The sequence below is a fragment of the Aquarana catesbeiana genome, linkage group LG09 (assembly GCF_042186555.1).
Source record: "Aquarana catesbeiana isolate 2022-GZ linkage group LG09, ASM4218655v1, whole genome shotgun sequence".
Lineage (NCBI taxonomy): Eukaryota > Metazoa > Chordata > Amphibia > Anura > Ranidae > Aquarana > Aquarana catesbeiana.
In genome coordinates this window covers 43,900,596-43,917,890 of record NC_133332.1, presented here as the reverse complement: position 1 = coordinate 43,917,890, position 17,295 = coordinate 43,900,596, and the positions used below count along the sequence as shown (strand labels likewise).

The window sequence follows — 17,295 nt, the reverse complement described above, 5'->3', positions numbered from 1 at the left end:
CACTACTCCTGCACTTTGTGGGTGGTAAGGGATGTGCAGTTTCCACTGTAAGCCTAGTAGCTTAGCTAAAGTCTGTGTAACAGAGGAGCTGAAGGCAGGCCCTCTGTCTGACCATATGGCCGTTGGTATTCCGAACCTACAAACCCAATGGTTCAGTATGCATTTGGCAGCAATTTTGGCAGTCTCACCTGTACATGGAATTCCTTCAATCCAGCCTGACCATTTGCATACGATTACGCAAAGGCATTTCAAATTACCTCTTTGTTTGGGCATGTGTGTGAAGTCTATTTGCAAATCTGTTAGGGGACCCAGGGGTGAGGGCAGGTGGCCATGTAATCCATGATTTTTCCCTTGGACATTGTTTTGTGCACAGGTTAGACAACTGCTGGTGAGGAGTTTTGCCTGTTTACTTAAGTTGTTCGTGCAGAAAGACTTTGTGTACATGTTTGTTAGGGCGGTGGTACCTATATGTCCTGGACCATGGAGATAGGAAAGTATGAGAACACTGCTTGATTCTGGTATGCCCAATATCTTCCCCTCTTTTGACCAAAGACCTTCTTGGTCCTTGGTCAAGCCATCCTTGACCCAAAAAGAAACATCCTCTTCTGTAGCTAATCCCTGTATTTGTGCCACAACGGTTTTGAAGTTGGGTGATGTAAAATGTTCTTTGAAGAACATTGTTGTGGGAGCTGGCTGACCAATGTATAGGGCAGCGGCTTTTTTCGCTTCTCTGTCTGCCAGAGCGTTTCCTTTGGAAACTCTGCTGTTATCCGATGAATGTGCTTTTACTTTGATGACCGCTATCCTCTTTGGGAGAAGAATCGCTTGCAGGAGTGCTTTAATTTGTGTAGAGTTAGCGATTGGCTTGTTGTCAGCGGTTTTAAATCCTCTATTCGCCCAGATTACGCCATAGTCGTGCGTTACGCCAAAAGCGTACCTACTATCTGTGTAGATGTTTACCTCCTCATCAGAGAAAAGTATGCAAGCTCTTGTGAGCGCCTCCAGTTCTGCTACCTGTGCTGAGGAGGGTGGTAAGGCTTTTGCTTCCAACACCACATCAGGTAGCATACCCTGTCAGGAATGTTGCATCAGAGGGGCGAGTACAACTGCCGTCTATGAAGACGTCCTGTACTCCTGGTAGGGGAATGTCAGTGAGATCTGGGCGAGGGCTGGTTATTGCTGCAACCTGTTCAACACAATTGTGCTTCTGATCAGGGTCTCGCGGTAACCTGAGCAAAGAATGTAAAAGACGGACGGTGGGATTACTTGGTGGTGCGTGTTTGAGAGTGAGGTTATCAGTATTCAGAAGTGTGATCTCATACCCACTAAGCCTCTGTGCTGTCATATGCTGCGTGTTCATGTTTTGCAGGAGGTGAGTTACTGAATGAGTAGTGTAGAGAGTCAATTCATGGCCTAATACTGATTTGTTAGCCTCTTGAACTGCCATAGCACAAGCAGCAAGGTTTTGTAGACAAGATGGCATCCCTTGTACTTGGGTAGGCAACTTTTTTGAGAGATAGGAGACTGGTCGGTACCCGGTTCCATGTTGCTGTGTCAAAACCGCAGCAAAGGAATTTCCCGATACCACACAGTATAATTGAAAGGGCTTGCCATATTCTACCAATCCCAGGGCGGGGGCCTGAGTCAGACTTTGTAACAAGGCCTGAAAAGCACAGAGCCTTTCTGTTGTCCAATCTACTGTCTTTGGGGCGGTGGACAAGGTAGCCTCCCTCAGAATGCCATCATAATATGAACAATCTGGGATCCATTGGCGGCAATATACGATTGCGCCCAAGAATGAGAGCAAAGTTGCTTTGTCTCTTGGAGGACTGAGAGCCTGCAGGGCTGCGGCACGTTTGGGGGATACCAGTCTGGTTCCCTCCTTCAGAATGCATCCCAGGTATTCTACCTGACTTTGACACCATTGTATCTTCTTCCGTGATGCTAGGTGGCCAGACCTGGCCAGGTGATGTAACAGAGATGTGGAATCGACCGCACAATCTTCAGCAGATCGACTGCACAGGAGCAAGTCGTCCACATACTGTATTAGTACCGACCCGCGCTCAGCAGTCCATGACTTAATTGTCTCATTAAGGACCATGGAGAAGGCTGCTGGACTGTCCACATACCCCTGAGGTAATCTTGACCAGGTCAACTGCTTTCCCCTCCCCCATGAGAATGAAAACATGGGCAATACCCCTTCATCGATCGGGATGCTAAAAAATGCATTCGCCAGGTCTACTACTGTGTAGCAAAGGGAATCAGCAGGTATTTTCAAAAAGATGAAAGAAATATCTGCTACCAAAGGTGGCAGAGGTATAACCTGCTTGTTCACGGCCCTTAGGTCCTGTACAAGCCTCCATTCCCCATTTGCCTTTTTCACAGGGTAGATTGGTGTATTCCAGGGGCTTATAATGTGTTTCAGAATCCCTTTTGCTATGTAATCATTGATTAATGGTGTGATGCCTTCAATTTTTTCAAGTGGCAGGGGGTACTGCTTGTGATATTGTACTTCAGCGTCTGGACGCATTTGTGGTGTGTAGGGTGTACAGTTAATAAAACCCACACTCCCTTTGTTGTCTGCCCATATAGCATGTGTTTCTAGAGTGGGTGGCAATGATGCAAAGAGTCCCCTGAAAGTGTGTCTCTTTGGAGCATGTAAATCACAGAACGGTGAGCTGGCAGTGAGGGAGCCCCCTCTGTCAAATTTAATGGTGATATTCAGTTTTGAGAGTAGGTCCCTCCCCATTAAAGATACTGGACAATCCACAAGGACAGCAAAACTCTGGGTACACAGTTCCTGCCCTTCTGGAGTAGCCACGGGCAATGGTGGAGTGATGGGGTGGGTAATTGATGTCCCATTTATACCAATAGAGTTTCCCTCAGTGCAGTGCGGTGTGTCATATATGGCATCATTCAAACTACTGAATGTAGCCCCTGAATCCAACAATAGACATATCAGGTGATTGTCTACCCGCAATAGTACCTGCGGAAGACTTTTCCACGATGGATTGTAACACACAAGGCTGAGGGACGGGACGTACTCTTGGCATCCCTATTGTGGTGTCCGCCGAGCGGATGGCCACTGCATCGGAATGCGTGGGGGTGGTCTGTTAGGCTGAGGCTGGTATTGGGGTTGTGGTTGGGGTGGTTGGGGTTGTGGTGGGTGAGGATACCTGATATCCTGAAGGCGACGGGGGGTGGTGTTAAGATTCCTACCCCTTCCTCTTTGGGCGTTTGTTCTAATTCTGTAGGGACATTGGGACTTCCAGTGCCCCAGTTCCCCACAGTTAAAGCACCCCTGGTCTGGTGGGTAACCCTGATTTGGGGGATAAGATTGCATTGGTGGATAAGGTTGCATTGTCATTATGTGGGTGGGCGGAGTCCCACCAGTTGGCAGAGTCTGGGTTGGTGTCAGGGAGGGAAAAATGCCACCCTTCTGTTCAAATACCCCTGATGTTTCTCGTGACCTAGCATCTTTCATAAATTCATCTGGGGGTTGTTCTGCCCACTTTGGATTAGTGAATTTAAGCAACTGTGTCACCTTCGTATCGCCACCAGCCATAATGGTGGTGGTGAACAACTGGGGGTTGGCGTTATCTACTGCTTTCCACAGACTATATACCCGGGTACAAAATTCATAGAACTTTTCCTTCGGTCCCTGTTTTGCTAGGACAAGTTCCTGAAGTGCAGATGAACCCTTGTATATGGTAGACCAATGATTCCCCATACCTTTCCAAAAAGATACCCAATCTTTATCTTCTTCTATGTGGGCTGTCCATAAGGCCTCTACGGGATGCCCTTCTGGGCTGTCAGGGTCAACTATACTAAGGATCCCCGCTATATCTTCTTTATCCAGGCTAGTCCCTGCACTGTATTTTGCAAGGAAAGCTCCAGCCTCCCTAGGGCTTTTCTTTGGGCTGGGGCACAACTCCTTTATTTTTGACAGTGTGCCTAGGGGTAGGGGAATATGCACTACCGTCTCCCCTATATGCATGAGTGGTGCTTTAAAGGCGGCACCTAGACTTTCCTGTTCCATGTCTATTTCTCTTTCCTCAGTAGAGGATTCACCCTGCTCCCTTTCCTCCTGTGGGGGTTTCTGGCTTATGGCTGGTTTTGTTTGGCTTCTGAGTGTGGTGGATGGCTGTGAAATTATCTTTTCCTTGGCCTCCTTAATCCTTCTTGCTTCTTTCTCTAGTTTCCTCTCGTACGCCTCTAAATCTTCCCTTTTCCTTTGTATCCTTTCTTCCTCTTCCTGCTGTCTTTTATTAAATTCTTTCTGTTTCTCCTCCCATTCCTTTTCCTTGGGGCTTAACTTCCTGACTCCTTCCTCTTCTCCCTTTTCCAGGGACATTCCATCCCTTTCTTCCTTAGTTATCGCAGAATACTCTCTCATCTCACCTTCCCTCTTATCTAGCTCTCTTTTGTAATGTTCTAGCTCTTCCTCCCTCCTAGACATTTTCTCCTCTAATTCCTCCTTTCTCTTCTTAAACTCTTTTAACTTCTCTTCTAATTCCCTTTCCTTCGGATCCAACCTCCTAATCCTCTCTTCTTCCCTCCTACGTATACCTTCTACCCGGACTTCCTCTTCCTTGTTTCTACTTTCGTTTTCCCATCGTGTAACCTGTGCCTGATCAGCTGCACTATATACCATGGTAGCTAATACTGCTGGATCCAGAGATGGATACAGCTGAAGACATGGACCCAATGTTCCATCCTCCTTTTTAACCATCACATAAGGGGGGGGTGCTTCGGGTGATAGGGCGGGTGAGTTTACAGGTTTTGGTGTGGGGGCTTTAGTTACATACTCTGTTTTATATTTGGCTTAGTGGTAAGCAGGATCCATGTCCTGTCAACACTAAGGAACAGTAAACCAAAGGTGCAATGTGGGCAGGCGGGCGCTATCTCACTACAGTCAGGCTCCTGTCTTAGGTCGTTCATTTAGTACATATATGTGTAATACAATATCCTAACAAAAAAAATCCTCTAAATTAATACAGTACTTTACATTCAGTTGTCATACACATATATCATCATACACTTATCTCTAATTCTCTAATTCTCTATACACTCTAAATACTTACGGTGTTACCTAAAAGAAAAAACAAGCAAGAAAACAAGCAAAATCTTATATATACAGTGGCAAGATAAAGTTACATTATATGAACATGTTATAATAAGTATAATAAGTGCACTTTTCAATATTTTCCCCAAAAATTGGGCGTCCACTTAGCCACTCCTTATACTACGGGCGTATTCTATACTTCCCGAGTTTTAAACACACATATATTTACTCAACACAGCAGTCAGACCAACCTAGTCAGACTATAAAAAACCAAAAAACCTCTGCGAGCCCTTTAACCCTCCAAGGGGCTACAGCCCTAGCCCGTTGCGAAGGCACAGTTATGTAAGTGGGTGGATATACAAGGTTATTTGAACAAGGCAAGCATCAACACCAGTTACCTAAAATAGGTAAAAAAGGAGCAGAATGTCTTACCTGTTCAAAACACCCCACCACTTCCTGGTACCAAAACTGTTAGGCGCCCGTCTTCTCCTTGTGGCCTAGGCTCTTGGGGATGTGGCTCAGTGGAGGTCCTCGCCGGCGGTTAATCAAAGACACATACACACATAGGTATGCTGAAAATGATTACAAGTCTTTATTTTTAGATTCGCTTTTTTATGCTGTCTTTACAAGACTCTGCCCACAATTTGGGGGCCAATCAAAATGATAATACATATTAGCATATTCGGTAATTTCCAAACATATCCCAATCTTGTGATTTTCTAAACATTAATAGTGTCTACATCTTGTGATATCAAAAAGGGTGACCCCTGTAGTTCAAGTTAATAGGTCAAAACATTCCTCATCCTCTGTCACTTGTCTGCTGGACAACCGCAGCTTCTTTAAAAAATACAGAGACAAAACCACAAGCAGATGTTTCCTCAAATAAACACAGAAAAAGAGGAAAAGACATATATGAGATATTTCAGTAAATCATAAGACAGTCTGATCTTAATCAAAAATATACTAAGATATGTTTCTGATTGTTAAAGCAAAATAAGCAATGTGAAATCATGAACAGAGTGAAATCAACAATTAATCAATTAATCAATAATGTAATGTAATATGGAATCTCCTTACAATATTAATATAAGTTTAAAAAGTAATTTTCAATATTTTCAAATATGCGCATAATAAGTGGTGAACTTGCCACAAAGGGATTTCCTGTTATGGGGTGACAACCAGGGGCGTTGCTAGGTCTACAAAAGCTCTGGGGCTAGAGCCCATAACAGCGTAGTAAAGAAAGTCATACGCTTGGGTGGGCATTACACAAGTATATACAGTAATATACGTGTGTGTATATATCCCCGGGGAGCCCCCCCTTACATCAGGGTCCCCAGAGAGCCCCCCCTTACATCAGGGTCCCCAGAGAGCCCCCCCTTACATCAGGGTCCCCAGAGAGCCCCCCTTACATCAGGGTCCCCAAACAGCCCCCCCTTACATCAGGGTCCCCAGAGAGCCCCCCCTTACATCAGGGTCCCCAGAGAGCCCCCCCTTAAATCAGGGTCCCCAAACACCCCCCTTAAATCAGGGTCCCCAGAGAGCCCCCCCTTACATCAGGGTCCCCAGAGAGCCCCCCCTTACATCAGGGTCCCCAAACAGCCCCCCCTTACATCAGGGTCCCCAGAGAGCCCCCCCTTACATCAGGGTCCCCAGAGAGCCCCCCCTTAAATCAGGGTCCCCAAACACCCCCCTTAAATCAGGGTCCCCAGAGAGCCCCCCCTTACATCAGGGTCCCCAGAGAGCCCCCCTTACATCAGGGTCCCCAAACACCCCCCTTACATCAGGGTCCCCAAACACCCCCCCTTACATCAGGGTCCCCAGAGAGCCCCCCCTTACATCAGGGTCCCCAGAGAGCCCCCCCTTATATCAGGGTCCCCAGAGAGCCCCCCCTTACATCAGGGTCCCCAGAGAGCCCCCCCCCTTACATCAGGGTCCCCAGAGAGCCCCCCCTTACATCAGGTTCCCAGAGAGCCCCCCCTTATATCAGGGTCCCCAGAGAGCCTCCCCCTTGCATCAGGGTCCCCGGAGAGCCCCCCACTTACATCAGGGTCCCCAGAGAGCCTCCCCTCCCCTTGGGGACCCCTACAGAGACTTGGGGCTATGGGCCCCAGAGTCGGGGCTATAGCCCCAAAAGCCGCCCCCTAGTGACGCCACTAGTGACAACGCTCTGTCCTTGTCTACCAATTGTGTTCCTGTGTTGTCTCTCCATCACATGGGCTTCCAATGGAGACTACAAGCAGCCTTTTTAATGCACATTAGACAGAAATGGTCCATTGTTGTCACCTTCAGGACCCCCCCGAGAAGTTTCATGCAGCCAACTAAAGGATTAACACTTTTGAATGAACACTTACTTATTTTATGTTAACTTATTTTATTCTGTGCAGAACCGGTTCAGCAGACTCTGCATTCGCTCTCACAAGATACCGATGGCCTCTCGTTTGGGATAGTCATTGTCCTTTCACTCACCGCTGTGCTGTTGCTGTCTATCACAGTCCTCGGGCTTGTAGCACTTGACAAAAACAGGTACAGAGAACCGCAGACTCAGGGAGGCTTCAAGCTATTGCAATCATGCTATAACGCACATTAACCGCTTCAGCCCCGGAAGATTTTACCTCCTTCCTGACCAGAGCATTTTTTGCTATTCGGCACTGCGTCACTTTAACTGACAATTACGCGGTCGTGCGATGTTGTACCCAAACAAAATTGACGTCTTTTTCCCACAAATAGAGCTTTCATTTGGTGGTATTTGATCACCTCTACAGTTTTTATTTTTTGCGCTATAAACACAAAAAGAGCGACCATTTTGAAAAACACACAATATTTTTTACTTTTTGCTATAATAAATATCCCCCAAAAATATATTAAAAAAAATATTTTTTTCCTTAGTTTAGGCCGATATGTATTCTTCTACATATTTTTGGTAAAAAAATCGCAACGAGCGTACATTGATTGGTTTGCGCAAAAGTTATAGTGTCTACAAAATAGGGGATAGTTTTATGGCATTTTTAGTATACATTTTTTTTAACGAGTAATGGCGCGATCTGCGATTTTTATCGGGACTGCGACATTATGGCGGACACATCAGACATTTTTTACACATTTTTGGGACCATTGTCATTTATACAGCGATCCGTGCGATTAAAAATGCATTGATTACTGTGTAAATGACACTAGCAGTGAAGGAGTTAACCACTAGGGGGCAGTGAAGGGGTTAAGTGTGTCCTAGGGAGTGATTCTAACTGAGGGGGTGGGGCTTCAACACACATGACAGTGATCACTGCTCTCCATGACAGAGAGCAGTAGATCAGTGTCATAGGTGTGCGCAGCCTCTTGCATTAGGGTGTGCACCCCAAAGCTCAAATACATATGCATGTGTATATGTACTGATGGTGTCAGTAGGGCAGTGGACAGTGTCAGTAGTTTTATTTTATTTTTAAATAAATAATTTTATTTTGTAACATTTTTTTGGGGGATGAAATATCAGTGGTCTAAACAGTGGGGAATATGCACCACACAAGGCGATTAGGGTGTGCCCAGGCACACCTGGCACACCCTGTGCGCACGCCTATGATCAGTGTCCTGCCACTAGGCAGAATGGGGAATGCTTTGTTTACATAAGCAAATCCCCCCTGTTCTTCCTCTCCGTGACACGATCACGGGCACCCGGCGGACATCGACACCGCTTCTTAAAGGGGATGTACCCGTACGCCCTTTTGCCTGCCAGTGCCATTCTGCCGATGTACATCGGCGTGCGCTGGTCAGCAAGTGGTTAATAGCCATTCAAACCCCTTTGTGTCAACTTGTGTGCATGTTATCAGGCCAAAATCACCAGGGTATGTAAACTTTTGATCAGCTTCATTTGGGTAGCACTAACCATGCGTGAAAAATGTTTTTGTGTTATCATTCATATTCTCTGAAAAATGGCTAAAAAATCATAAATTATGCCAGGGTATGTAAACTTATAAGCACAACTGTATGTTAGCCACTTGCTAACCGCCCTGTAGCACTTGTACTGCTACAGGGTGGCAGCTGTGCGCTGGATCATGTATATACACTATGTTACCAAAAGTATTGGGACACCTGCCTTTACACGCACATGAACTTTAATGGCATCCCAGTCTTAGTCTGTAGGGTTCAATATTGAGTTGGCCCAACCTTTGCAGCTATAACAGCTTCAACTCTTCTGAGAAGTCTGTCCACAAGGACTGTGCTGTGTGTCAGAGCTGTGTAAATCTCAGGATTGGATCTAAAGAAATAAAAAAAAATTGCAGACCTGTTCTGTGAAACACTATGTACATTTGTTCTGTGTAAATGGAGGCAAAAATGAATATTATTGAGCTATTTTCTCTCCAGGTCCAATGTTATTTATTCATACAGAATAGAGTGAAACAAGAAAATACCGTAATATGGCCACTAGATGGAGCTGAATATCAAAGGAACCATGTACTTATTTCACACACGTTAAAAATTTATTTTTTCTGTTTTTTTTTTTTTTTATAGATGCTCCACTAGCCTTGATGACTCTCACAATCCTCCGGTGTCTTTAATCACTGTGAAGAAATACAATCCATTTGACTCTTTACCAAACCCTCCAATAAATGTTATAACTATCAGCAATGTGTAAGTGTAATCTATGATTTCTTTGTTTTGTTAAGTCCTTATGTATTTCATATTCAGTATTCATAGTTTAGTGTCTGATGATGTCATAATAGACCTATCAGCCCCAATGAATTACTAGACCAGGCAGTGAGGGCTTATTGCAAAACATCTGGTTTATAGGAGATCAATGAAAGCTTACAAAGCATTGGTGTAGTCATGCCTTGTTTAACCCCTAGGCACCAACAGTACGCAAATATGCAGCCTCTCGGCGGGTGGGCCTTGGCGCAGAGTGGGCGCATATTTATGTACCAATTAGCCAACACAGCTGTGCCGAGAGAGCGGGCCCTGTGCGCTTCTTGCAATCAGGAGCTTTCTGATCATGTAATCTCCGTGACAGCCAATCATGGCGGTCACATGATCATAAACCCTGCCCCACCTCCCTGCATCTGAAATCTTAAAGGCTCAAAGAGGTTAATTACCTGTTTTATTACTTAAAGTGGAACTTTCATCAGAAAATGAAGTCCTGTTAGATCACTTCAGGATGGCCCCTTTTGCAGATAAAACATAAAAAATAAGTGCCTATACTGTTTGCCTCACCCTGCTCTGCACATGCTCAGTTGCTCTCTATTTTTCAGCACTGTGCCCAAAATCAAAGCCACTAGAGGCTGATCTGCTGACAGCCTAAATATTTACTGCTGCTCAGGGGCTCCGGGCTTCAGCAAAACGGCGGCCTCCGGCAAGAAGAAACAGTAACAAGGGTTGTTGGGCCACCACAGACAGTGTTTAGACCAGGGGTGGATCCAGAGCCTAGTCTCAGGAGGGGCACTGCCAGAAAATACTTTTTGTTGGGGTACATTTATCGGGGAAATGGCTGGTGTTAGCGCTTCAATCATCACGGCACCATGGTTGTTATGGTGTTAGAATGATTGAAGCGCATTATTACTATTATTACATTGTATAAAAAGTGAAATGGTTCAACTCACCATAATGCAGAATCAGTGGGAGCCCTGAGCGTGTCACTTGCCACTGTCACCTGCCACACGTTGCGGATTGTCACTTGCCACGTCGTCTGTCACCAGATGCAGATTGTCACTTGCCACGTCCCGTGCCACACGTTGCAGATTGTCACTTGCCACACGTTGCAGATTGTCACTTGCCACGTCCCATGCCACACGTTGCAGATTGTCATTTGCCACGTCACTTGCCACGTCCCATGCCACACGTTGCAGATTGTCATTTGCCACGTCACTTGCCACGTCCCATGCCACACGTTGCAGATTGTCATTTGCCTGCTATAATTGTCTCTTGTTGTGTCCCAGAGTCAGGCAGCTGATTACCAGTCAAGCAGCAGAGAGATGATGTAATCTCTCTGCTGCCTGCACACTGCACAGTAAGGGCAGAACTGCAGGGATGCAGGGCGGGCGCCGGGCAGTGAGAGATGATGTCATCTCTCTGCTCCCCCGCCTGCCGGCTCCCTGATTGGCCAGCAGCCCGCTCACACGCTGTCACGAGCCGTACAGCTGCTCATCAACCGAGCCGCCCAGCCAGCCCGCGGAGCCGCCTGCTGTCTCTTACCAACGGAGCCGCCCATGCTCTCAGCCGCAGAGCCACCCGCCGGCTCTCTCACCCGCATTCTCGGTGGGGGCAATTACCCCGTTGCCCCCCCCCCCGCATCCGCCCCTGGTTTAGACACTCCCAGAAGAGGGGAGGGCTATGAAAGGAGGGGTACAAGGAGGGGGGAGGCTGTATTAGGGAACTGACTCTTCCTGGAGTAGTTGGCTTTCTACCAAGTTCAGTAGGTGACTTCATCCCGGGGTCATAAACCTCTTTAACCACTTCCGGACCGCCCGCCGTCGTTTTACGTTGCTACTTTGAATAGAAATACTGTTGTTATGGCAGCAGCTAGCTGCCATAACCCCAGAATCCTCTTCTTCAGTGGGTGGTCTGCTTTCTGATAAAAGGGGTCTATGCGGAGGATTCGCCGTAAGATCACTTTTATCAGCGGCGGGAGAGGGCCCCCCTCCCGCCACGCTCCGGTGCCCTCCGCCGCTGACCGGTAGCGGCGGAGGCGATCGTGTCCTCTTGCTGGCTTGGTATCGAGACGAGTGAGGGGAAGATGGCCCCCACCCGCCTCCATATTATTGTAGGGCGGAAGTGGCGTTAAAACGTCACTTCCACCTAGTGCTCTTAAAGAGACTTTTTTTTTTTTAAATGACATTTCATTTTATTTTTATTTTTATTGCATTTTAGTGTAAATATAAGATCTTAGGTCTTTTTGAGCCCAGATCTCATATTTAAGAGGCCCTGTCATGCTTTTTTTCTAATACATTCCTTGTAATAGGAATAAAAGTGACACAATTTTTTTGTAAAAGACAGTATAAAAAATAAAATAAAAGGTAAAATAAATAAGAAAAATTATTATGATTTTTTTCTTAAATACGCCCCATCCTGCCGAGCTTGCGTGCAGAAGCGAATGCATACATGAGCAGTGCCCGCATATGAAAACGGTGTTCAAACCACACATGTGAGGTATCACCACGATCGTTAGATCGTCTAGAGCAATAATTCTAGCCCTAGACCAAGGGCTTTTTTTCAGGGGGAACTTGGTGGAACTCAGTTCCTCCACCTCTGGCTCAGACCCTTGGGGGGGGCCTGCTCACCACAATCACTTGTAAACACAGAAGTCTGGTTTGTGTGTTTACAAGTGACAGCTCTGCACTCTGTGTGCAACCCCCCTGAACTCTGCACTTTGTATGTAATGCAATCTTGGTATTTAATGCCCCTTTAAGACCCTTCTACTGTTTGTGAAATATGACCATACCCACCAACCTGTAGAATTTTTTAAACGTTGCCTATGGAAATTTTTAAGGGTAAAAGTTTGTCGCCATTCCATGAGCGGGCGCAATTTTGAAGCGTGACATGTTGGGTAACAATTTACTTGGCGTAACATTATCTTTCACAATATAAAAAAAAAAATTGGGCTAACTTTACTGTTGTCTTATTTTTTAATAACAAAAAGTGTATTTTTTTCAAAAAAAGTGCGCTTGTAAGACCGCTGCTCAAATACGGTGGGACAGAAAGTATTGCAACGACCGTCATTTTATTCTCTAGGGTGTTAGAAAAAAATATACAATGTTTGGGGGGTTCTAAGTAATTTTCTAGCAAAAAAACTGTTTTTAACTTGTAAACACCAAATCTCAGAAAGAGGCTCGGTCCTTAGGTGGGTCTTGGCGCCGGCGCCTCCTGGCCCTTTAAGTTAAAGTGGAAGTTTAGGCAAAAACTAACTAACTCTAATCCTACTCTCAGCCACATTCTAATGCCCCGTACAGACGGTCGGACATTGATCGGACATTCTGACAACAAAATCCATGGATTTTTTCCCACGGCTGTTGGCTCAAACTTGTCTTGCATACACACGGTCACACAAAGTTGTTGGAAAATCCGATCGTTCTGAACGCGGTGACGTAAAACACGTACGTTGGAACTATAAACGGGGCAGTAGCCAATAGCTTTCGTCTCTTAATTTATTCTGAGCATGCGTGGCACTTTGTGCATCGGATTTGTATACACACGATCGGAATTTCCGACAACTGGTTTTGTTGTAGGAAAATTTTATAGCCTGCTCTCAAACTTTGTGTGTCGGAAATTCCGATGGAAAATGTGTGATGGAGCCTACACACGGTCGGAATTTCAGACAACAAGGTCCTATCACACATTTTCCGTCGGAAAATCCGACCGTGTGTACGGGGCATAAGACTGATCTATCTGGTCCTGTAAAGCAAAAATTGCTGTACTTATCTCTTCTGCAGCCGTTCTGCTCCGGTTCCAGGCTGAGCTGTCAGCGACGGCTTCACTGTGTAGGTGTGAGCAGGAGAAGCTACCGACAACGGAAGCCCCATAATAACTCTATAGTTGAGGTCACTTCCCAGCTGTTGTCAGTTCTTTCCTGCACACAGCATCCACCGCTGGAGACCGTACCAGAGTGGCTGCAGAACAAGTACAGCGATTTTTGCTTAACAGAGCTAGATAGATTAGTCTAGGAATGTGTCATAGTGTCGCATTAGAGTTAGTTAGTTTTTGCCTAAACTTCCACTTTAGCCTAGGTTCACATTTGGGCGAACACAGACATCGCATGTGATTCGCACCCACACTGCGGGGCCGACCGCATGCGATGTCAGTGCAATGCGAGTTCAGCCACACAGTTTGTATGGCTGAACTCGCCTTGGATTTGCACAAAAAAGGTGCAGGGACTTTTTTTTTTTCCTGCACTGGAAAACCCATGCGATCCGATTCCTGTGCGAGTTCACAATGCGATCTGTGAACCAATCTAGGGGTGCCATGAACATAGTACTGACACTGAATATATGAATATAATTATTGGACGATTTCCAGAAACAGACAGAGTTCTCCTTGGGGTTTATTAGAAAAAGGAAAAGGAAAGAGACAGAGCTCTTTCCAAGTAAATAGGATTTTAAGGAGATAGTGTGTCTGTTGCGGAGGTGAGCTCCGAGGACAACAATTATTAAAAATGTATAAATTTATTAAATAGTATCAAAAATAAGATAAAAAATACATAATTTGGACCATAAATTGTAGATATATGAAATCAGGTCAGGTACATAGATGTGCAAAAGTAGCCAACTTGTTTCGCAAATTGCTTCATCGGGGCACTGTATACATCTATGATTTCATCTGTATTGCATGAGACATAAACATGTCATTAATACATCATGTGACCTACAATTTGTAAAGAGAATTCTTACATTTCATAAATATACAATATCAATGGAGATTGAGTAGGCTCACCTGGTCCTTTTACAGTCGAGAATTCAGCAAAACCTCAAAATACACCCATCCTGATGCACACTAAGTGGGGTTCAATACCGATGGAAGCCAGATCCAAACGGTCTCGGTAAAGAGCCTCTGACGGATACTCTTTACCACGTGATGAGCCGTGTCCAATCACGGCTGATCACGATGTAAACAGGAACAGCTGTTGATCGGCTTTTCCTCACTCGCGTCTGACAAACGTGAGTAGAGGAGAGCTGATCGGCTGCTCTCCTGACAGGGGGGGTCTGTGCTGATTGTTTATCAGCGCAGCCCCTCGTGGATGCCCGCCCAGGACCAGCAGGATGCTGTCAGGACCACCAGGGATGGCCACCACACTGGACCACCAGGTATGCCACCCTAGACCACCAGAGAAATGCCAATCAGTGCCCAGGCAGCTGCCAATCAGTGCCCATCCCCAATGCCTGCCAGTGCCATCAGTGATGCCTAACAATGCCATCAGTGCCACATATCAGTGTGCCCAGCAGTGCCACCTATTATGCCACCCATAAGTACCCATCAGTGCAGCCTTTCAGTGCCCATCAGTGTCGCCTATCAGTGCCCATCCATGCCCACTAGTGCCACCAATGAGTGCCCATCAGTGCCATCTATCAACGCCCATCAGTGCTGCATATCAGTGCCCATCAGTGCCGCGTATCAGTGCCACCTCATTGGTGCCACCTCATCGGTGCTGCCTTATCAGTGCCCGTCAGTGCCGCCTTATCAGTGCCCGTCAGTGAAGGAGAAAACTTACTTATTTACAAAATTTTATAACAGAAACAAAAGAAAACATTTTTTTCTTCAAAATGTTAGGTTTTTTTTATTTGTTTAGCAAAAAATAAAAAACACAGAGGTGATTCAATACCACCAAAAGAAAGCTCTATTTGTGGGAACAAAATGATAAAAATTCTGTTTGGGTACAGTGTAGCATGACCGCGCAATTGTTATTTAAACAGCGACAGCGCTAAAAGCTGAAAATTGGCCTGGGCAGGAAGGGGATGTAAGTGCCCTGTATTGAGGTGGTTAAAAACAATAACTCAGATCGACCACTGACCTCTGTGCCCTTGTATTAATTTCAGTGAACGCTGTTTTCTATGAGCTGGACTGAGCCACAGAGAGACTGATTTGTGCTTAATCTGATAGATACAAGCCCTATGAACAAAGAACAGTAATTCCGCGTACACACGATCGGATTTTCCGACAACAAATGTTGGATGTGAGCTTGTTGTCGGAAAGTCCGACCGTGTGTATGCTCCATCGAACATTTGTTGTCGGACTTTCTGCCAACAAATGTTGGCTAACAGGTTCTCAAATTTTCCGCCACCAACAAAACTTTGTTGTCGGAATTTCCGATCGTGTGTACACAAGTCCGACGCACAAAAGTTCACGCATGCTCGGAATCAAGCAGAAGGAGCCGCACTGGCTATTGAACTTCCTTTTTCTCGGCTCGCCGTACGTCTTGTACGCCACTACGTTCGTAATTGTTGGCCAACATTTGTGTGACCGTGTGTATGCAAGACAAGTTGGAGCCAACACCCTTCGAACAAAAATCCACGGTTTTGTTGTCGGAAAGTCCGATCGTGTGTATGGGGCATAAAAAGCAATCACTGTGTAATCGTTTTCTGTATGAAATCTATTAATCCACTATGTTGTTTTCTAAAACAGATATGCTGATGCCACCTCCAGGACACCAGGACCTGCGCCCGAATCTCATCCCTCTGAGTATGAGCAGCACAGAAACGGCTCTTCACCATAGAGAGCCCAGTGTTTATCTCTCTATCAAAGGAGAGTGTTGATGTGCACCATATCATTTTTGATCACCTCTGAGATTTTTATTTCTTGCACTATAAACAAAAAAAGAGCGACAATTTTGAAAAAAAACCCCAATATTCTTTACTTTCTGCTATAAAACGTATCCAATATAAAAATATGTAAAAAATCAAAATTTCTTCATTGATTTAGGCCAATATGTATTCTGCAACATCTTTTTGGTAAAAAACAAAAACAACAAGCGTATATTGATTGGTTTGCGCAAAATTGATAGTGTCTACAAGCTATGGGATATATTTATGGAATTTCTATTTATTTATTTTCTTTTTACTAGTTATGGCGTCGATCAGGCATTGCGGCGGACAAGTCTGACACTAAGTGACACTTTTTGGGGACTAGTGACAGCAATACTGTGATCAGTGCTAAAAAAAATGCACTGTCACTGTAAAAGATATAAAAAAATTAGTTCAATTCTGGTGGGGAAAAGGAGTAATAGTACATCAAAAAGACACAAAGAAACCCTCTGACTGGACTTTTTAACGCAATGACTCCAAAAATGGTGTGTGCAGACAATAAAACATAGAAAAATATAATTTAATGCAAATTCTAAAATGTGGTCGGCGCAGCCATTTCTCTCCTTGTTACCCGTCTCTCCCTCTCTTTTCCTAGCTCTAATGTAAAGCATCAGGATACCTGCATGTGTGTGTGTGTGTATATATTTATATGTATGTATGTGTGTGTGTGTGTGTGTGTGTGTGTGTGTGTGTGTATATATATATATATATATATATATATATATATATATATATATATATATATATATATATATATATATATATATATATATATATATATGTATGTGTGTGTGTATATATATATATATATATATATACATGGTCAGTAAACAATGTTTTTCAAAATTATATAGTGCTTGTCTATGGACAAATTTCTGTGTCCTAATTTGTGTATGGATATATTTTGTATTTACTTATATCTTTATGAATTGTAGATTGCATAGATTTCTACACCACTTT

At 44.8% G+C, this 17,295-nt stretch overlaps 1 protein-coding gene across 1 annotated transcript in view; it reads left to right on the top strand.

The window, feature by feature from the left end:
* Window positions 1-17,002, top strand: part of LOC141107154 (zinc-alpha-2-glycoprotein-like) — a 35,650-nt gene extending 18,648 nt beyond the window's left edge. The window contains exons 5-7 of the mRNA XM_073597900.1: window positions 7,450-7,588; window positions 9,566-9,685; window positions 16,157-17,002. Of these exons, the coding sequence (XP_073454001.1) occupies window positions 7,450-7,588; window positions 9,566-9,685; window positions 16,157-16,247 (350 nt within the window). The 3' untranslated portion in view covers window positions 16,248-17,002. The remainder of the gene's footprint in view (window positions 1-7,449; window positions 7,589-9,565; window positions 9,686-16,156) is intronic.
* Window positions 17,003-17,295: the final 293 nt, after the last annotated feature.